Source organism: Cyprinus carpio, chromosome B2 (genome assembly GCF_018340385.1).
Source record: "Cyprinus carpio isolate SPL01 chromosome B2, ASM1834038v1, whole genome shotgun sequence".
Taxonomy (NCBI): domain Eukaryota; kingdom Metazoa; phylum Chordata; class Actinopteri; order Cypriniformes; family Cyprinidae; genus Cyprinus; species Cyprinus carpio.
The window spans coordinates 24,380,359-24,404,041 of NC_056598.1; the positions used below are offsets into that span (position 1 = coordinate 24,380,359).

Here is a 23,683-nt window from a genome sequence, read left to right on the forward strand (position 1 = left end):
CACATGGTTCAGAATGAATGTGCATCTGTGTGTTTAAACACTCAGGACAGTAGGGACTTTTGCTTTACTTCACAGACACAACTTTATTATGGAGCTGCACAGGATCAGAACAGTGTCAGTTATTCAGTTGCAATACACAGCAATAACAGATAGTCTGTTAATGTTGAATTGAAATATGCACAGACTAAACTTAGTCATACAGATGAGCTTGTTAGTAATGATCAGTCTTATCACTGGGATTTAAACAACGATTACTCATGTAGTCAAAACAGACATGTTTGAGAGACAAACCACCATCATAAGTCTCTTTACAGTAATGAATCTCAGCAGACAGTGGAGGAACAGCCTGCTCTAGGTTTACTTTTTGATGTAAGAGGTGATATTGGGGTCAGGCCACATTAATTTCTGTATTAAGAGATAAACTGCATACCCACTAAGAGCATCAGGATCTGCAAAACCTCAGTCCCTTTGATGCTTCTTATTAAAATGCGTGAATTTTTATTGCTCCTGTGGATGTTTACTGATATGAACTCCTCCTTATACTCATGAATCTTCCCGATAACAACATGGAGATCAGACACTGTATTTGTAGTTTGCTTGAATCACACAATATCATTTTAGTCTTTATTTGTTTACATTTTCTAATGCACAAGTTTTCTGTAAGTTCATAAAGCACAACTGCACAAGTTTTGCATGCATTTCTACTTGCTATCCACACTGTTTGTGTGCACAGATTAAATTTTAATACCAAATGAAAGTGGTAGTACTTCCCAAGAGTTTTAGTCTTATGATAAAAGTTCAGGGCTTAAACATCTTGATTAAGTCAAGTTTCCTTGGCTTGGAAAGGCAACAGTTCTCTCCTTCACTCTTAAAAATAAAGGTGCTTGAAAGGTTCTTCACAGCAATGCCATAGAAGAACCATTTTTGGTTCCAAAAAAAACATTCATTCAAAGGTTCTTCAAAGAACCATCTCTTTCTTACCTTTTTATAATCTGATGAACCTTCTTTGGCCACAAAGAACCTTTTGTGAAACAGAAAGGTTTTTCAGAGGATAAAGGTTCTTTATGGAACCATTTAGACAAAAAGGTTCTTCTATGGTATTGTGAAGCACCTTTATTTTTAAGGATGTTGTGTTCTTGGTATAATCTCACATGCAAGATGTTACTGCTTTGTACGAGTCTCTGATGATCAGATAAACTGTAGTGGTCACAACCCATAGAACTCAGTTCTAAATCTTAAACAACTAAGCATATACAGATTAATTTAATAAATTCAGGTCCAATTATCTATATATTCAGAACAGATCTGGCCAGTTTTCTGTGCGTGATACAATAGAAATGGCAACGATGAGAGAGTTATTAAAATCTGAAACAATGACATGGCAAAAAACGAAATGAAAGTGCTTTCATAATCTCACAGAACTGAAACAATACACAATTCCTAATTACTACTGAATATAGTCCAATCGTTTAAAGACAAAATAGTTTCTATAGGACATATATCTTCTCAGAAATAGGATAAGAGTTTTTATACAACTGAGAGGGAGGAAGAAAGGAAGTATCACTGTGGCAGGATTTTGAGAATAGCGTTCACCTCTTCAGCTACAGTCGTCAGTGCAAACTCAAACTGATCCTGAGAAAGACACAGAAACAGTACGTGTCAGTATGAAAGAGATTGTGTGATTCAGTGTGGCTCAAGCTCGTATGTGTGTGTACATACCTTGGTCTGAACCATGCCAGGTCTCTGGTCTCTCAGGTGTTCCAGCGTAGCAGCAATATCAATCTCTTTTGCACCTGTAAAGCAAAGAGTTTTGTATCATATTTTTATCAGTGTTTATACTGACTGTCCACAATGTGCAAAGTATTACTGAACACCCACTGATAATTAATAATCAGCTTTTTTTGTCTTTACCTTTGGCCATTTTATTCAACACCATGTCAATCAAAATGTATGTCCCAGTCCGTCCAGCTCCGTCACTGATGGACAAAAAAGCAAGATTTAAAAAGGTATAAAATAATTAAATAAATAAAGACAAACTACAGATTATTTTTTCAGTGTCAGTAATCAAAAAAAAAAAAAGTTGCATGTTAAGTTTGTAATTAATATTTGTAATTGGGGCAAATTTGCTGAAAATTGAACCACCCTCAGGCCATCTAGGATATAGATGAGTTTGTTTCTTTATGGGAACAGCTTTTGAGAAATTTAGCATTACATCACTTGCTCACCAATGGATCCTCTGCAGTGAGAGTCCAAACAACTGATAAAAACATCACAATAATCTACAAGTAATCCACACGACTCCAGTTCATGTTTGTAAGTTCATCATTACAGCCTTTTTACTTTAAATTGAAAACTTCTGTCCAAAATATCAGCCAATATTCTCTGATAGCATTTCCTCCAGTGAAAAATTTCATCCCTGTTGTCACATCAAAATCAACCGACATATTTGTTTAGAACTGTTTTCACTGATGCATATTTCACTCCTGATTCAGACAAGATTACTTTTATATATATACTGGAGAAATCAATATTATGGATTATGGTCATCTTTATGTTGGATTTATAACAAACACAAAGCTTTACACTTCACAAGACATAAATGGATGGACTGAAGTTGTGTGGATAATTTGTGGATTATTGTGTTGTTTTTATCAGCTGTTTGGACTCTCATTTTGACGGCACCCATTCACTGCAGAGGACCTATTGGTGAGGAACTGATGTAATGCTAATTATCTCCAAATCAGTTCTGTTGAAGAAACAAACTCCTCTACATCTTGGATGGCCTGAGGGTGAGTATAATTTCAACACGTTTTCATTTTTTGGTGAACTGTTCCTTTAATACACTTAGTCTTTTTTAACCTTTAGTCAAAATGCAACACTGTTTTCTGCCTCTTGCATGACTTTGCCTTTCCATTGATGTCATCATGACACCATGGGCAGGAAAAATAGCCAAACATGTTTCTTTCAACCATCTGTCTTTTAGTAAGTGCGGTCACCACATAAAACTACTGATGCAAACACAGCAATGGCGAGTAGATGCGATTTCAGCTGTTGTACTCTTAAACCTGTTTTCTATCCCAAAAATGACCTGGTTATGGTCTGCTGATTTGAATTTTGGCACTTTGAAGGAGGAACATCAGAGAGTTTGTGTTGAGTTTTACATTTAAATTTAAAATAGCTTTTTATTATTGTGCATTGTTATATAAGTATGAAAATGATTTAGCGTCCTTCTGCTTTTGTTTATTTAGTGAACATTTATGCTGAATGCATACCTTATTTACTGTATTTTACTTTTTGCATAAAATATTTTATATATAGTTAACAACAGAGGCTGTTTGGTGGCATCTCTAATGGCAAGTAATATTACAGAATAAATGTCAAAGAATATATATTGAATGTCACTTGATTGCAAGTGTGTGTTTGTACTTGCCTGCAGTGAACAATGACAGGGCAGGATCTTCCACGGTAGCATTTGTTTACTTTCCTATTGGAAAGAAGACATACATACAATCATAAACACAGACACACACAAACACACACAGACATATGGAAGTTGAAAGTAGATTTCAGATGCAGCTAAGCTCTATAGAAAAGGATGGAGTGCTACATATATTTATATAATAAAAAAATACATGAATAAAAAAAAATACACTACTGTTTAAAAGTTTGGGGTCATTAAGAGTTTTAATATTTTAAAAATATGTTTCTTATGCTCACCAAGGCATTTATTTGATCAAAAATACAGTAAAAACAGTAAGATAGTAAAATATTGTTTTATTTTAAAATAACTACTTTCTATTTGAATATATTTTATAATGCAATTTATTCCTGTGATGGTAAAGCAGAAATGTCAACATCATTACTCCATTATAAAAACAGGGCATTAAAAAAGATGAATTACGAATTACGTATTACGTAAAACAAATCTCACATTTTCTTTTACATTGTCTTTATTCATTTTATACTAAGCTAACAATATTTTCCATCCCCAACCCCTAAACCTAACCCTAAAGTAAACCTCTCTGCTTTTTTTCATTTTCATTCGAACATTATTCATTATTCTAAATTAATTCATTTATTTGTTAAATAATTCTATTTACTAAGATGTTTGGTCAGAACAATATAGACAAAACCTGACCCACACAAACACACAGTCATGTTAGCTTCTGACATGTTACTGGTTTATGCTGCTGGCTTTATTCAAATGAACATTAACAGGGATGGGGCCAGGACCAAAGCACAACAATTCTGATCGGAGAAAAACTAAATATATAAGAAAAACACAGAGAGAGCAGAGAATTGTAGGTTAGAGGAGAAGAAAAGGAGAAAATTATAGGTCAGATGTTAGCAGACAGAAAGGTTAAACAAAGATCTAGGGTGGAAGGAGATAGAGGGAGGGGCTGGAATCCCAGGGTGCACTTGGATGCAAAGTCGCAGTTGTCAATGATCACTTTTGTGACTATGCAACTGGAGCCAGTGAACTAGCTGCACGACCACAAAAATGACACTGGCAACCGCTCAGGAGCTGACACACACACACGCTCGCACAACAAACAGGCAACACGTGCACACGCTCGCATAGGCGCACCTGCGAAAATCAAGCAGGGTTTGGCTGGTTTCGGGTGTTTGGTCATTCAGCCAGGTGTGATAGTGGAACTGCGTGACCGTACGGGTCTCGTTAGTCTGCATGTTCTTCAGGTAAAAACTCCGAACCAGGAAATCCTCACACCACACATGCTCAGAAACCAGATTAACCTACATATGAGAGAAAAAAAGAGGTTATATACCAAACAGCATGACAGAGCAGTGAAAATCTTCCTATATACAAACCCAAAGATTTGTCACTGTTTTGTGTCTGCCCCATTATAGTTTTCTGAATTTGCATTAAATTGCAGTTATAACTACGTGACACTTTAAAAGGAAACTCCACACAAAAATTAAAATGAGACATTTTATCAAAATATCTTCCTTTGTGTTTCTCACACACGCACACAAAAAAAGGAGATCTTATTTTTTTTTTTTTTTGGTGAACAATGACATTTTGTATTTTAAATTCTTACCAATCTGAAAATTTAAAAGCAGGCAATATAAAACATTAAGCCTCTATAAAGAACACATACGGTGCATACTGTATATGGCAAAAAAAATTCCATATTCATTTTACAATATGAAATGGCTAGACAAGAACTGTAAAATTTTGTGAGATTACCACTGGCTTTGCATTTAAAGGGATAGTCCACCCCAGAATGAACATTTTGTCATTAATCACTTACCCCCATGCCCTTATGCTCTTCTGTATCAGCCGCGCCACAAGGATGCGCTGTTTTATTTCAAATCAAAGCTAAATACATGTAGAAGCAGTGCATCCTTGTGGTGCGGCTGATACAGAAGAGCATACACAGCATACGGTGATATGGAGAGACACAGAGGAGGCTGTTAACAAAGGAATTGTTGAATAAAGTCGTTATTTTTGTTTTCTTTGCTTACAAAAAGTGTTCCCGTCGCTTCATATAACCCAGATTGCACAGATTGCACATCTTACATCAGATTGCATATATTCATTTGAGTCAAATGATTTTTTATTTTTTTAATGTGTCATTTGCCATAGTTATGATCATTAGCAGGGCAAAGCCAATATAAAGCACATGATCAGAGATACCAAAAAAATTTATAATTTTTTTTTTATTATCCATACAAAGTCCCAGAAACCATGTCTACATACATTTTTAGCAAGTTAGGATCTGTGCTGACAAATTTATCATTTGCAGACATTTATACTGTGTAAATTTATTCCACAATCCATTTCTGTTTATAGTGCTAGTATATTGAGATGGATTGTGGAATAAATTTATAAATGTCCACAAATATTGCATTTGGTAGGGTCTGTGCTAACTGAAGATCAATAAAAATGTTTTCTGGCACCTGATGGGATCAAATTCAATTTATTTTCATGTGATTTTGTATTCACCACTATCACTATGGCCAGCTGATTGACATAAATAAGCTGCAAAAGTCACATTACTGATACAGATTTACCATAAATAATATATTGTTTATTATTCAGTTTTAAAATAAATTTAAAATTGAATGGAATTGCTGTACCATGTCCAAATATGACAGAAAACATTTTGTCTAAGCTAATTCTTTTGTCAATATTCACAAAACAGCAGAACAAAATGCCACAGTCATCCTCAATCTACAAAGAGGGTATTTGTATGGTACCTCATAAATGTGGTAGAGGTTGGAGCCTTCATCGGGCCAGTAGTGGTAACACTGCTTCACACCGTTCTCAGTGAGAGGAGTCAACATGACAATCACCACACACCCGCTCTCCCAGACCATCTGCATGAGAACACACACAACATTATACACACTGCATGACCATCTGCACCGGAACACACACTGCACAGACACATACCATACACACTCTTCCTGACCATCTGCAAAACACACACAGACTCTCTCAGACCTTGTGTTAGAGATCACACATGAACACACCCTCCAACACGATCTACAAGACAAAACAAACCACTGATGTAAGCTTACAAACAAATAACGCAGTTTACCTGCCAGAAGTCAGCCACGGTAGAGGGCAGCGGGCCCTGAGTGGCGATGTATGCAGGATTACGAGGGTCATGATCCATCTAAGAAAAAAACAACACAGTTAAACCCTTCTGCATTACATGTAGTCTGGTTGTATTTAGTTTAAATAATATACATGAGGATGAGCATTCAAAACACAAAGAATAAATTGCGCACACTAATAGTACAGTTTATTTGCATGCACAGTGTGCATCATTATAGTATCATCAACATTATAATGCTGCAAACGTGACCATAAAATCCGTACTGCAGACAATTTGCACAGTGCAGTTTTCAATATTGCATGGTTCTGAGCTGTTAAGTGTCTTCTTCAAGGGCATAGTGGTGATGAAGCAGGTCTCAGTTTTCTGAGTGTTTTCTACAAATGCAGTCACACTGCAGCAAACTGAAGTTAAAGTTTCCTACACCTAATAGTTTATCCAGTTTGTGACCCAGTTTGCATTATAGCAATAGTTTGTTGCTTTTTTTTGAAGAATTATATGTAGTTTGGGCTCACGATTGGGCTGGCATTGATGTAGTCCGAGTTGCCTTGATTGTTCTCTGCCTTCAGAGTTATTCTGCAATGATCGTCTAAACAAAAAACAAACAAATTTTATTTTCAATTCTGAAAAACTCATTTACATCACAGAAATTCAGTAATATGCTAACGGTTACAGTACATGAATAAACAAAGCACCTGAAAGTGGACATGTTTGTGTGTATGACTCACAGGCTATGACTGTGCTTGCGCGGTTTTTCTTGACATTGCCGTCTCTCTGGCCCATGGTGGTGGCATTGGGCTCAGCCTGGTACGCACAGAGAGCCTCCCACTCAGACTCCAAACGAGTCTTATTTTTCAGGTGGTCCTCCATATACGCCTAAAGAAACGTACAGGATATTCTGTGAGTCTTGTGCCATTATCCAGTGGTGAAAGATAATTTAATAACCCTCAATGAAATGGAAACTTAAAGGGAATTGTAAATAGTATGGGGTCAGTATGTGTGTTTTTTTTTTTAAAGAAATTAATTTATTTCAGAAATGTATTTTAATGGTTGCTGAAAATTCAGCTTTACCATCACAGGAATAAATTTAATTGGAAAATATACAACTAGAAAGTTATTTCACTACTGTAATAAATGTAATTCACTATTGTAATTATATTACACAATATTTTAAGCTTTCACTGTTTTTTTTATTATTAACTAAATGCAGCCATGGCAAGGATAAGAGACTTCTTTCAAAAACATGAAAAAAATTAATGACAACAAATTCTAACAAATTTTATATTAACAAATATATTTAAATTTTAAATTAGACACAACCCACCAACAAACAATAACATTATATTTATTTTATTTTTTTACACACCAAATATATTTGTGCATTTTAATTTTCATAAAATATTAATGAACTTCATTGGTCATTACTCGCTCTAATAACTATTACAACTGAAATAATAATACATTTAATAAAATACATTTAATACAATTTTTTTCACTTAATTTTAGGGTTTATTGTTTGTTTTACTTTAACCCTTTTATTGTATTTAACAAGACCATGCATAATGATACATCCAATGAAAAAAAAGTTCTTAATGTTTGTGAGTGAAGATATAAGCTTTAACATGGCACCAGTTGTCACTGAATAAAGCCATCTGTGTTGCATTTTCAAACTTTTACAATGTTCTCATGTTTTGGTTTAAGCATGTACCAGTATCATGTGACCAGTAGAGATGTCCATGTTGGAATGGGCGGGCTCTTCACTCCAGGAGGAGGTGCTAGTGCGTGCAGAGGGGCTTGGCATCGGGCCGTCACTCAGCTGAGATGACACACTATTTATACGAGAAGAATGAATAGGATCTGGCTTCTCTACAGGAGGCTTTACTGCCATTCGCTGCCTACACAGTTCCTAGGGAGAAAGAGATTGAAATCTCATATCAATCAAAGAAATAATCTCAAACAAGCAGCCCTGCGCACACACACACACACACATGCGCTCTTTGGTACCTGGTAGGTAGCAGTGGCGTCAGTGGTAGGGTCAGAGCCAAGGTTGGTGAGCTTCTCTTTGAGTTTGTGATGAGAGCGATGACGCAGACAGTAGACCACGCTGGATGCTATTAACACTCCAGTTATACAGATGATGGAAATCACAGTCAGAATCAGAAACTTCAGAGACTCAGAGCGACTGTACTTAGTGGGAATCTGATTCAGTTTGCTCCTCTAGAAAGAAACAGAAAGACAAGTTAAAATACATTTCTTTAATGTGAAAGAAATTTGAAAGTGCATTTATTTTCAGAAGTCTGTGATATATACATAGAGAGAGAGAGAGAGAGAGAGAGAGAGAGAGAGAGAGAAGAGGATGCTACAGTTGTGGTCTAAGTACAAATATGGTATTGGTTTTGTTCTATTTTCCCCAGACACTGGCAGAAAACAGTGGAGAACCTCTAGGCATCCTTTTGAAGGTCACTCAGATCCTAATGTGAACTTGGGGAGCTTCATTTTACATTTCAAGTGTCTCAAAACCTTATGTTAGTAGATAAACCATTAAGTCTTAAGCTTTCTTGCAGGACTTATGGGCTCTATTTTGCAATTTTCTTGAATAACTTTTTTTGGGGGGTTCTCCATTTAAGGTTACACCAGTGCAGTCATTTGAATAACTCTAATTTTTTTTTTTTTTTTTTTTTTACATGGATTTGATTACCAGTAGTTATTATACAGTATATTTTAAACATTCAAATTACAGAATTGTATTTTGTTCTGTTTGAACATTAACTTATGTTACCTTATTACCTTAAAAATGGGAATATCAAATCCTTGGAGAAAAATGACAAAGAAATGAAAAAAGTGGAAAGAATCTTACATCAGTGACTCCAGCCTCTACAATCTTGACTCTACAATCTTTCTCCAGTTCATCCTTTCGATGGCCTGATACAAGAGAAGAATCAGAATCAGTGGAGATCAGAGTACTTATAAATCTGAACAGAGACATTCATGAAAGAGCTCATCTTGTATAGCATGTGCATAGTTAAGTCTCACTAAACTAACCTGCCAAATTAGCCACATCCGCTGTAGTGATGTTCTGAGCATTTGAACGGACCTGAAATGTCACAGCTGGACTAACAACACTATACAAATGGCAAAAGAACAGCAAATTATTTTGAGGAATCATGTCAGTGTCCAAAAAATATTAAATATACCCTCTAGTGTTTAACCATAAAACTTATGAATACAATAAACTGTGTTTTTAAAAACTGAAAAGTCATCCATTAAATTATTTTCAGACCATAAACCTGTCAGAACTTACAGGTCATGATGAAAAGTGTGATGTACATTCAAGTGAATTGAATTATAAAGAAAGAAAGAAATGTAGGGTGGAAACTTGGTTCTGTCCATTGGTTATTGATGAATGGAGGCAGATCTGAATGTAAGCTTATAGTCTGTTGTTTCCCCAGAGGATCGAATTAGGATATTTTAGTTTAAATATACAAAGTAAATCATTTTTAAAAGATAAAACATACAGTTTATAACACTACTACTAGGATTTAAATATGCCTACCAATATTGCCTTAACTATATTATTCTCAACTTAAATTCTAAATTTACTATTATATTCAACAGTGCAAGCTATTGTAATTTGAGAAATAATAAATGATGACTCACGAGAGCTCTGAGAAATCAGTCATTTGAATCTTCGCTTTACGAGCCACCAACTCCATCAGACACAAACCCTTATCAGTGGAAAGATTTCTGAACCAGAAAGAGAGAAAAATTTTTTTTTAAAGAGCTCTTAAAAAACTATTAATTCTAATGCAATCAAATCATAAAAGTGAGTAAAATACAAAATTATTTATTAAAAATCTATTTAAATATACAATAATACTTAATTATCAAAAATCAGCATATTAGAATGATTTCTGAGTAATCATGTAACATTGAAGACAGGAGTAATGATGCTGAAAATTCAGCTCTCCCATAACAGGAATAAATTACATTTTAAAATATATATAAAATATTATATTTAAATGGTAAAAATGTAAATGTTTTTTTCATATTACTGTTTTTACTGAATTTTTATTTTGTTTTTTTTTAATAAATGTAGACATAGTGTGTGGGAATTTTTCCAAATGCTCATCAATGTCTATACTTTACATTGTAACAGTGTTGCTCATATTCTGATCTAATGTTTGCCAATATTGTGTAGACAGAAACTGCCCAATAAAAGACACTGAATTTAACTGAGAGAGAATGGGTGTAAATGTCACATGTAAATATCTCACTCTGTATCAGTAATAATGTATCCGTAGATGTCATTTTTAGCGTTGCTCTGGACATCCAACTGAAGATCCTGTACTTTCATGTCCTTACGGTGCGGTGCAGGGTTTTCCTTCAGAGCAGAGGAGGGCGCTATAGCTGCTGCCTGGACCCAGCCTTCTACCTCCTCCACTCTCTCTATGGCCTTTTTCTGCATCCCCACCTCTCGGTGCGTTGTTCGGCTATGAACCGTCTCCACAGACACACCCCGCCCCTTATCAACAGGTTCAGGTTCTGAGCTGGAGGTTTTATCCAGGTACTCCATCAGCTTTCCTAAAAAGCCCACATCCTGCTAAAACAGGAAGTAAACACAGGCGGAATATAAATCCATCCTTAAAGGAAATTCATTGCATAGTATTTGTTATTTTAATTTATTTAACTGAAATGTATTTCAACAAATCCCCTGCAGGAAAATCTGAAAAGTCATACTAAATCAAGCTGGTTTTTGGAAAATTAAACTAGATTATAAATTATATAGATTATTCTACTGGCAGCCAATCAATCAATCAATCAATCAATCAATCTATCAATCTATCAATCTATCTATCTATCTATCTATCTATCTATCTATCTATCTATCTTATTAATTAATTTTTTTTTTTCCTTTTTCCAAGTCATTTGTTGGGTCTTTCAACTACTTTCAAACTACTTTCTTACTAAATTGAATAAATATTTCTTTATAGGTTTACAGATTTAACCTTAGGAGTGGGAAGAAAATGTTTGTATTTGTGTACTGGCATGAAGTATATTTCTGACCTAATACAACCAACACTAGCGCTACCTTGTTGTCCATAGTTCTCTTCTCGTCCACTACTGTCTGTCCCTCTGAAAGAGAAACATCACGATCATTATAAATGCTTGTCTATGTATGATTGACAGCTTTGCTTCAGAAGATGTTACCTGTCACAGGCGGGATGGTTCGGACTGTCTTTTGAGTGACCGATGAACTTTCCTCATTCTCTTCTCTCTGATTCTGAGCACTGTCTTCAGGGGCTTGATCCATTTCATAACTCTCAGGATGCTGGTCCTCATATTGCATGTCTTCTGCCTCGTCCTCAGGACTCTGCTGTGTCTCCAGGTCTCTGGGCATTTCTCCTTGACCTGCCTGCTTGTCCGCCACCTGCAGAGCGTCCATGATATAAACAGCAAGCTTATCCAGGTCTGCTGCCTTCAGACTCTTCACATCCCCACTGTGCCTTCCCACGTTCCGCAGATCTTTCCAGATGAAGGATTCTGTGAAGAAGTTAATATTATTTCACATTAAAATCTGGAGGATATTTGATGATCTGATTATTGTTGAAATATAGAAATGCTTTTCTGAGGGTCAGTCTCCAAAGCATTCTGATTTTTGATTTTATACTTTTATATTATTTGCTCCACATGCCAAAAAAGATTTTAAAATTATTTACTGCATTATCATGAGGCAACATCATGCAATAGATGGTTGGTGGTGAATTTATGTATTACTTTGTGTCACTAGTGAAATAGCAAAAAAACTCAGTCTCTTCACATTAAACTGGGATAGGAGTATTTTTAATTTTTCTAATAAATTAATTAAAAATTACGTACTGAAACATTGAATTTTAGCCTGTTCTTCACACAAAGCTATCATTGGGATTTTAATAGTCTAGTTTGAACTTCTTCTGTGGTACTCCTTGCTACTTTATTGTCCTTTATAGAGCTGTATAGGCAAATTTTAGGCTACATTTGTATTCTGTTAATGATCTCCTTTTGTTTTTCACAGAAAAAAGGAAGTCATACAGGTTTAGATAACACAAGTAAATGATGACAGATAAGGTGAACAGGTGCAAGAAGGAAGAGAAAACAACATCATACCATCCACGGGTGTAAGAGAGTCACTAGCGGAAGACTTTGTTGATCCATCTTTTAAGTAGAGTCGGTCCGCTCTGGATCTGTCCCCCATATCAAGCTGAGGCGATTTGTTCTTGGAAAGATACTTCTGAAGAGCGGCTGTAAACAGGTCTGACCTCTCTTCCTGCTGGGGAACTTGTGCCACATCGCTCTGGTATCGGATGAGGTGAGGGTAGGACTGTGACTGAAAGGGCACCTCTGCAATGAACTGAGGAGGGGAGGAGTCACTTTCAGGCCGTGGTTCTCCAGAGCGATAATATTTCAGCTCCGCCCCCTACACAGGATGAACATACACATTTAAACCACTATCATCTATTATAATAAGTAAATCACACTTGCTGTGTTTATGCATTTAGCAAATTTAATCAATTTTACAATTCAGCCTGTCATGTTAATAATTTAGCATATCGTCGGGCCTAAAGACAAGATTTCTTTTCACTTTTATTTGATAAACAATTCTACTACTGTGTTCAGTCACCACTTGATGCCCAATGTAAATCTCTGACCTAATGCAAAACCAAAAGCACAGCCCTAGGACATACACACCTTGCTCACTTTGTGTGCTGATTTTGGTAGCAGTCCCAGGTCCTGCAGGTATTTCAGGGTCTTCCTAACCTCAGCCTCGGATGATTTCATTCTCCTGTCTCCAACAGCAGTCCCATAACCCTGCGGCCTGTCAAAATATCAAGACATGAATCACAGGTAATAATCAGAGATAACTTGCATCTTCTGTAAAGCTCCTTTGAAACTTGTAAAATAGGATAAACTGTGCTGCTAAACCTTACTCAGAGGACAGTTTTTATCGAGAAATTGCTCATATCAGTTATGTGTAACTTTTACTCAGATAAACTGATCTAACTGAACTGAGAATAGACTATACCGTAAAAAGCTATTAAATTAAAGTGTTGAGTATAGTAGATGATTTGGTTTAGGATTCCCAAGAAGAATGGTCATACCAAAATCTCTCACTTTGACTTTGACTGGTATCACAGCAAATCTGAGTACAGGGTGTGAGATTATTGATTTTCTACAACTCTGTTTGAGACAAAATCTTTTTTTGCAGGAGAAAAGTAGAAGAATTAAGCAAACGTCTCCATTTTATTTCTTTTAAGATATTAACGTCACCATTAAATCAAAATTGACAATTCTTATTAGGGGCCAAGCACCGAAGGTGCTTAGGCACCTATTGTATCCATTTGCAAGATTTTTTTTACTTCCGCTGCAAGTCTATGGAAGCGCATAGAACTGCTTGCGGGAAAGATGTGAAATTTGGCACACTGATAGAGGACACTGAGAAAAGTTACCATAGCAAATTTGGAATCTCTAACTCAAACTCTCTAGTGCCACCACTTGTCTAAACTTTCAAAAACTTTTATGCTAATAACTTTTGAACTGTAAGCCACAAAATTAAAATTCTTTTTTCCTCTGATTCCTTGGATAATGCCGATTCGAAAGGACACCAAAATGCAAAAATCGTAAGGTTTAGTTTTTTCGCTATTTTCAATTGTTCGTAAAAACTGCTTTATCGAACTCGTCCTAGGCCGTTGAACTGATTGTCACAAAAATTGAACCAGATCATCTTCAGACCACGCTGGCAAAAAGTTATGTATTTCAAGTTGATTAGTCATACCATTTCCGAGTAGCATGTGAATGATTTCTTTTCGAAAAGCATGCAAAAGTGGATGTGAGGCTATATCTCTGCAACGGTTTGGCCTATTGAGACCAAACTTGGTGTGTGTTATAACAAGCATGACCTGAGACTACCTGCAGTGTTTCGGCACTGTGCCCCCTAGTGGTCAGGAGATATGAAAAATTCATATTTTTGCTCATAACTTCTAAATGCTTGAGCCATTTTCAATTATGTTCTAAAATGCTGTATTTTACGAATGCATTAGCGTATCGTTACGGAACTAATTACAAAAATCTTCGGCTCCATACCCTCATGGTACTCAAAAATTTTGGGGAGTTGTATCTCTGTAAAGGTTTGACATATTTACACCAAACTTTGTATGTGCCATTGTCACCTCACACTGACCACGGCACATCAGTTTGGTAACAGCGCCACCTATTGGCCAAGAGTGTTATGCAGAGAACATCAATACCATTTTTGAATTTATTGGTTTGTTATTAACTTTTGATTGCATTAGGCTATTGTAATGAAACTGGTCTCAAAATATTCCTTGGGTTGTGTCGACAACATATATACCAATTTTCGCTGAGAAAATCTGAACTCCCTGTCCGCCATTTTGATAAAAAGTTATGCATTTCGTGTCGATTGACAAAATCATTTTCGTACAGCACCATTACAAATTTTAGACATTGTGCCAAAATGAGTCTGAGGCTATATCTTTGTGAAGCTTTGACATAATGACAACAAACTTTGTGTCTGCCATTGTCACCTCACACAGAACACACCAAGATGATTTGATTACAACGCCACTTGTTGGAAAAAAATGATAAGCCATTTAGTCATATTACTAGAGGTTGAATTTAATACTCATTGTTGCATTTGGTCTGATGCTCCATGCCATGCTTAACTCCTAATTTTGCCGCTGGAGTGCTTGGCCCCGTAATTGCTGCTTGCAGCTATATTTTTTAAAGGGGGGCTACAATGGTGTTTCGTGTATTCAGAGTTGTTCACAGTGTTAAAGAGATGGATTCTCATGCTAAACATGGCCAAAGTTTAAAAAAATAATTTGGACGAATGATAGAGAATTTCTGTGCCGAAAATCTTACTTCCGGGTTGGTACAAGTTTCGGCTGGTTTTTTCCGATCGTGGCGATGTCTCCAAATAGGTGTGTTTTTGGATGTGAGGGAAAGTTTACCGTGTTCAGCTTCGCAAAGAACCCAGCGTTACACGAACAGTGGATGCAGTTTGTTTTTCCGGGGCAGCAACGGAGTGTAGCAAGTGCTTTTGTGTGTTCTCGTCATTTCAGTGACTAATGTTTTATAAACAAGGCCCAGGTCGACGCTGGATTTGCACATTGTTTGCTATTAAAACATGGAGCGGTCCCAGTGATAAAAGACCCCATTCATGTAAGTACAACTGCATCAGATTTCTGTCTTTTGTTGGAAATCCGCACATAAGTGAATATATGTTAATGGAAACAACACGAAACGTCAGTATTATAGTTCCACCCACGGCACGCCTCCAGGAGCTCGGCTTTTTCCGAAGAAAATCGGAAAGCTGTATTTTTCTTTTATAATTATGATAAAACTAAAGACTTTTTGGAGATATGAAGGATGCAGTACCACTCTATAGGTACTCAAGATTAACATGAGATTAGATGAAACTGTGTATGTTATGTACCCTTTAATGGAATACTGCAGATTTCATTATGATTTATCTGTGCACATTATTTTTTAAAAATCTATGTTCCCTCGTAACCTTTAACAAAACATTTGGTCTCTTTTACTAACTGTGCTTGAAATCTGCCTACAAACATTTTCACAAGCAAATCAATGTTCATCAATGACTTTTGCACGAAAAATTATTTGAAAACTTATGGGAAAATTTAGGAACATCTAAAACCACACACACACACACACACAAAATTTCCAAATGCTGAGTAGCGCTATAAACGTCTTAAGATTACATTTTATACATACACACATACATACATACATGCATATATATATATATATATATATATATATATATATATATATATATATATATATGCAACAGTTATTCTGGTTCTCTTTTCCAGCGTTGCGATATCCCAGTAATATCAGCACTCTAACCATTTCAGTTTGTGTATATTTGTGTGTGTGTGTGTGTGTGTGTGTGTGTGTGTGTGTGTATATATATATATATATACATATATGTGTAGTAAGAAAAGGTGCATTATAGTTCGAGATCTTAGTTTATTCTGCAGATAAGTCAATATACAGCTGGCTTATACAGTTAGAGCTCTGTATAAAAAGTTTTTATTTGTTTTTGAGCTGGTTTTGAGGATGGTAGCATACTTGAGGTTCTTGTTAAATGTCTCTAAGGTAAGTGAGCGTCCTCAGCATCATACATTTTCTGAGAAAGATCAAAAGCCATAAAGTTTCTTTCAGTTGTGTGGAAAGCCCTTATATGGAGTTGGTTTGGGTGTGGTTTATGCAAATGATTTCTCATTTGTGATGTTTCCTTCCTATAAGTGTGCAAACTAACTGGCGAATATTAGTGTTTTTTACCTTGGCTCTGGTAATGGTAGGGAAACTTTGCGTAGTTTTGAGAACTCGTTTGATAAAACTTGTTGTGTGACATCATCTTCCCAAGACAACCCTGCAAGGACAGAATGAAAGCAGAAGATTTTGACTCATCTTACATTAATTGTCACACTCACACACACACACACACACACACACAGAGAGAGAGAGAGAGAGAGAGAGAGAGAGAGCCTCTGATTTGATCCTTAAATGCTGAGGAGCTCTAGGAGTAGCCTTTTTAACCATGGTGACAGTGATGTGTGTGGTTCCTATGGAGACATTAATGCACCTACCTCTGTGTGCCAGTTTCTGGAGCAGCGTACGGAATCTCTGTACCGTTGCTGCTGTGACGTCATACGTGTAGACGGCTGTTAGTGGAGCAGCCTCACAGCGGCCAAACATGCCATCTACAGAGAAAATCACATCAACAGCCACTTTAGAATGACAAATATGTGCACAAGAATACTTCATGCTGTGTGTGTGTTTTTTTTAGATCCATTAAGAGTCTCGGCTTTTTAAAAAACAGTCAGTCACCAGGGGCAACTGAGACAGGATCAGCTGGAGTCGCCGTCACCTGCCTGATAGTAAGGTCACACCATGTGTGTGTACGCACAGAAAATTACATTTGCATCTCTATTTTGTACTCACATAAGGGGAAACATCTCGCTGTGTTATTATTCGGTATGTAATTGGAGCACAGCAAATTATCCTATATGTTGTGACATCGAGAGTCAAATCATGCCAATCATAACAGAAGTCATATCCTTATAGAATCCTTATTTTTACAGCATGAATAAAGTCTTCCTTTATAAGGGTTGGAGAAAGGGAAGAAATTGAGGTAAAAACGAAATACTATTTCTTTGTGCAATAATTTTTGATTAAAATCTTAAATTAAAAAATAAATTAATTAATTTAATAATTAACCATAAACCTGATGTGTGATTATGTGTGTGTATATCAGCTATGAGTCTTAACTAGCATTTTATAATGTTAGATTTAAGGAGTCTTTTGTTTTTAACATACTGTGAAACTGTTTTTGCATCGATGCTAGACTAATTAATCCGTTATGAACAATGTTTACTGTTTTACAATTTCCAAATAAATAGAAGCAATTAAATGAAACAAAGAACGTTCCATTTGTACATTATTTAATTTACTAATTTAATCCCATAATAGGACACATATTTAATACATATAACTATAATAATTAGTTATATTATATGATTATATTTAATAATATTTGTATTATTATACACATACTATTTTATATGTTTATGATATATTAGCCATTTTTCATTAAAGTTTAGGGGGGAAAATGATTATATTGTTTCAGTCTCAGTTCAGTTTCAGTTTAATTTATTTATATAGCACATTTAATAATGACAGAGCTGAACCAAAGTGCTGCACAGAAAAATAGAATTAAACTAATAACAATAAAAATATATATAAAAGGAAACACAAGTGATAAACAACACTAAAATACACAGACAATAAAACTGTATACAGCAGTTACTCCAGCCCATAAGCCTTTTTAAAAAGATTTGTCTTAAGTAAAGATTTAAAAACCTGAACAGAGGTGGCCGATCTTAGCATGTTATTCTACAACTGAGGTGTCTACAACCACTGAAAATGCCCAATTCCCTTTCAGTTTTAAGTGTGTCTTAAGTACAGACAGCAGCAGAGTGTTGGATGACCTTAAGGGTCTGTTGGTCTGATAATGGGAGAGAAGATCAGATAAGTAGTTTGGTGCCAAACCTGTCAGGGGCTTATAAACAAACAGTAATACTTTAAACTGGATTCTGTATTCAATGGGGAGCCAGTGCAAACCAGCCAAAACAGGAGTCCTTGTTAAAAGTCTGTCCGCAGCATTTTGGACCATCTGAAGATGAGACAGACAAGATTGAATTTCAGTAGTCCAGTCTAGATGAGATGAATGCGTGGATAGTGGTTTCTAAGTCCCTGAATAAAAGAAAATATTAAATTTTGATAACGATCCTAAACTGAAAAAATGCTGATTTGTGACATCTGTGATTATATATGGCTTTGTGGAATAAAAATGATTGGGTATAATTGGTTTTTATTATTAACCTTATTTCCAGTTTATATTGGTCATTTTAATTCTATTTCTTGAAATATGCTTTCATCTTCTCATTATCAAAATTAAATAACAAACACAAAAGCAGAATATTTCTGTTTTTTTTTTTTTAAATAATTGAACAATAGGGAGTTGAAGAAAACCAGTGTTGTATCTTCTGTCAGGCCAGACATTCTGTGCTGTTCTGTTCATTCAGTAGAGCTGAATGAAATTAAAAATAACACACTCATATCACATATGAGTAAAAAAGTTGGTTAAGTCTGATTGGCTGATATCGCCTGACCTACATGTGAATGATTTCATTCATATTACCCTCTCATTGATGGAGTGTGGAACCATACTGTACCAACAAAAAAGATTGACTTTCAACCTTTATGGAGGAGAGTTCAGAACGGTTGCTAAGCAACAGAAAAATGATATTAAACACAGCATTTGTGTGGGTGTTGGTGTGTTGATAAGGTGCGTGAGAGTCTGTATTTGTTGTGACATAACAAAAGAGTTAAATGCACACAAACACACAGCTGTTGAATCCAGATGAAAATAAAAACCAAGTGCTTGATCAAACAGCGTGATGCATGAGATCTACAGAGACTGCAAGTGTGTGACTCACCATTAAGACAGACTTCATAGTTCAGACACAGACCCTTCTCAAACAGGCAGCCTGAGAGAAAGAGAAACAGAATTTTAAGAGGGCCACACCAAGGACAATAATTATAATGATAACTCAAAAGTTTGAATAATCCTTCTAATTCTTTGAGAATAGTGAAGTTCAGATCAAAGAAATAATGATAATGACACAGAGAAATGATATTGTTGTAATCACTTTTAGATGGATGATTGATAAAACATTGACAGGCAATCAAAATTCACTCAAATTATTATGCAATGACACTCCCTATTAGCTGACTGATATCACTGAATTAGCTGTCCAGAGACATCACTCCTCTACAGTTTTATAGGGATCTCAATAATATCTCAAACTGTACTCCAATTTGCCCCAAGAAAGCCTGAAATCAAAAGAAAGAGATCTCAGTATAAACATTTGACCCACAAACTATGCTGTCCACATCAGTTTTATAGATCTCTTCTACTACTGTATATCAGAGGATAAACATCTAGGAAAAACTTTACTTCAACTAAGAACTCCTGAGGGATAAAAAGCAACATCTGGGCAATCAAATTTTCCTCTGGGCTGCATGGTATCTTTGTACCATATGCATTTCTGTGGTTCAACAAACCTTTGTAGGTGAGGTTTTTACAATAGAGGGCAGAAATGTTTAACATTCCTTTTCTGCATTTTTGCTTATATTAAATTCCTCAGAATCCTCACCCTAACAAGCTGGGATTTCTTGTTTTTAATCAAACCAGCTCAGACAGATGGCATAACTCTGCTCAGTCTCATCTCTCCTGCATAAAGACCAACATCACACATGCATTTTGCTGTTTTTTTAATCTGTCATGATGATGACTTCATTGTCAGACAATGTCTGAAATTTTTCTTGCGTACAGGTATACTGATAGTGATGTACGGTATTACAAGACTTACTGCAGAGTGTTTGACATTCACACAAATCATTCATAGTCAATTCTGCTCACACAAACGCCCTCACACCAAGCGCCTCAGCAGAAAACAGCTATTTCTTGGGCTCTGAATGTCAATGAGGGATTTAGCAGTATCTGACCTCATCTACTCATGTGTGATTAACAAGCCATGAATCCCTTCTTCTGGTTTTATTTAAGCCTGATTCTTCTTTGCTTCATCTATTCTGGTTTTAACACTGACTGTCATGATTGTGCGATAAAATACAAGTACTCCATTAAAAAAAAAAAAAAACTCATTACTTATAGTTTACCCATTTCAGATAATCAGCTGAAAGTTCTACGTTTAGTCTGATTCATAAAAAAGACATTTATCCACATAATCATTTAGAATTAAACAGCCTGATGGACGTATAGACTTATGGATGTATTACTTATTTAATTGCCCACTAATCCAGACATAAGTACATAAATATATAAATAGCTCAAGATTTTGAAGGTTAATGCACACACATCCCTCCGCTTTCATAAGATGCATGATTGTATTTTGATGCATTCACACAAATAGAGCAGACAGGATGCACCCACACATGACACATATCCACATAAACAACGTCATGAATAATGCATGCTTGCTTTTTTATATTTCTATTAAAACCTCTCTGTTACTATGGAGAGTGGTTTACGTGCTCAGTTTAGAGGGAGGCAGTGTGAAGCTGCAGTCACAGTTCATCAGAATGATGGTGGACAGACTGTCTCCTCACTGACATCCTCTCAAATAAATCCACTGACACTCATCAGCTCAAATTATGAGCCACAGAAGTGAGTTTCCTGTGTGACCATGAGGTCAGCTTCTGCAACGTCTCAGGACAGACCATAAAATCTGTTAACACTGAAACTTCACTTTTAAAAGTATAGTGTGTTCTCTCTGTAATTTCCTGTAATTAGTCACTAACTTTTTTTCACTGAGAATTATTTCCAAAGGTACCTTTAAAGTGCTCGATCTTATTTCACAGTGGCCAAATGTAGCGCAGTGTACAGTAGTTTGGTTTAAATCAAAGATTTACTTTAATAAAAACTAGACCAAAAAATAAAATCTGGGAAAAAAACAAGCCATTGAAGAATATCTTCTTTTACCATTTAGATTTTTGTTTAACATTTTTTTCTTTTTGCATTAAAAAAAAACTAATACAAGTAAATTTGATTAAAATTATTAAAAAGTTTAGAAAATTGTTATTTGAATAATTATTATTATTTTTTATTTTTTATTATTATTTTTTATTATGCATTTTTAATACAAGACGTTGGATATAAAGCAACATTTGCCTCTGCTTTACTTTTGGCCCAAGATCAAGTCTTATTAAAACGAAAACCCGTGGTACTGATACGCAAAAATGGACTTTGCCATGCATATGTTTGGCGTGCATATGATATGCAGTTTTCGTGTGCATATGATATGAAATTTGTTGGCATGCATATGATACACAATTTTTGCATACATATGATATGCATCTACCCCACAACCCTAATCCTACCCATTGCGTAGCATATACAAGTCAAAGTCCATTTTTGCAAATTAATATTAATATTTAATAATTCATAAAAGAGCCCTGTTCTTTTCACTGACTATTGTGTCAGTTTATAATGTACATCCATTCAGCTATTCATGCGGTCTAGAGCAATCAAGTCAATATGAAATTAACATGCTCCAACCTGTTGCTATGGTAACAGTTGCTAATGAATGACAGGATGACCTTTTTCTGGGCTGGGTTTATGAATCACACACAGACCCCGTATCAACTCTATTACTGTGGCTCATGCTGTGAGCAGGGGCGAGCTGTAATCTGTGATGCTTCATTTCCTGTGCTGCTGCTGCTGCACTGACTGCAGACAGAGGCCCTCCTGAACACACAAACAACTATCTGATGTTCAGAATAATAATATGATTATAAAATTAACCAATAAAGATAATACGATGCATTCGTCAAGATAACAGGCCGAGTGTCCATCACCGTTTCTCAAGCTCCGGACCCAGTTATGTAATGATGACCAGTGTATGAAGTCCTACAGCTTCACAGCCTCACATTGTATGACTTAAAATCATTGAATGTACAAAATTAAGCTATTTCAGAGAATGGAGCGACTGATGGATCAGCCTGTGTTGTATTTTTGAGAAAATGAAGCTAAATTATTATATCCCCTTCATTGTCGCTCATTCTTCATTGGCTCCGTAAGGAAGATCCGCGCACCCGCGCATCCACCCGACAGATTACACACTTGCTCTGCCTAGAAAGCAGCTACAAACCATCGGAAAAGACTCGGAAGGGAGACACTGACTTCTTATCAGCGCGCTTTTAATAGGGACTAATATTGACATGGCGCGCGCTTCATCTCGCCCTTTGCCTACGGGAACGCACGCGCTCACGCACATACACATTTACACGCACACTATAAAACACTTCGTTACCGAATTTTTGATCTGCCGCGGAGGCGAGACCGGCCCGAAGCGCGAGGATGGTGAGAAACAGGTGAAACGATTCCATCCTTCAGATCACGCGTCCATCTCCGCCGTTTATTAATCCACTCCAGCGGTGGGTTTCCTTCTTTGCGCGAGGTCTGAGATGATGGGGGATGGATGGAGACGGTGTGGAGAAGATAGAAGGTGAAGTGGGAGATAGAGTGAAGAAAGAGAGGAGACGTCAAGCGTACGCAAAACCTCAGCTCGCACCGCAGTCCGCGCGACGCCAAAATCAGCACTGACGTCACGGACACACGCGCACACACACTAGTGATGATGCTGAAGACTACAGAATGACAAAAAATGAGACCGTTTTTAAAACCTATCTATCTATCTATCTATCTATCTATCTATCTATCTATCTATCTATCTATCTATCTATCGCTGGCAAAAAACGTTAGACCACTGTGATTAATATATGCGCAAAATCAATAGATTAATCACTCAAAAACAAATAAATAAAATAATAAAATTCCAATAAAACCAAACCCTTGCATCAACCTACTCTGATTAATATAGGCGCCAAATCTATCTATCTATCTATCTATCTAGGTTATTATAGTTAACTAA

At 36.1% G+C, this 23,683-nt stretch overlaps 1 protein-coding gene across 2 annotated transcripts; it reads right to left on the reverse strand.

Annotated features, from left to right (window-relative positions):
• Positions 1-57: 57 nt before the first annotated feature.
• On the reverse strand, positions 58-23,363 carry LOC109052548 (receptor-type tyrosine-protein phosphatase N2-like). 2 transcript variants are annotated; one of them, XM_042718763.1, is made up of 23 exons: positions 23,063-23,363; positions 19,667-19,717; positions 17,255-17,368; positions 16,947-17,037; positions 13,311-13,437; positions 12,729-13,038; positions 11,793-12,125; positions 11,674-11,717; positions 10,859-11,181; positions 10,242-10,328; positions 9,627-9,706; positions 9,442-9,506; positions 8,589-8,801; positions 8,293-8,490; positions 7,313-7,460; positions 7,100-7,173; positions 6,567-6,644; positions 6,223-6,342; positions 4,589-4,755; positions 3,431-3,484; positions 1,912-1,976; positions 1,720-1,793; positions 58-1,632 (listed from the first exon to the last, which is right to left on the reverse strand). In XM_042718763.1, exons 1-23 carry the CDS (start codon positions 23,136-23,138, stop codon positions 1,561-1,563), a joined length of 2,964 nt encoding a protein of 987 aa, XP_042574697.1. In that variant the 5' UTR covers positions 23,139-23,363; the 3' UTR covers positions 58-1,560. The 2 variants fall into 2 exon arrangements, with proteins under 2 accessions (XP_042574697.1, XP_042574695.1); XM_042718761.1 differs by having other exon boundaries at positions 10,859-11,184.
• Positions 23,364-23,683: the final 320 nt, after the last annotated feature.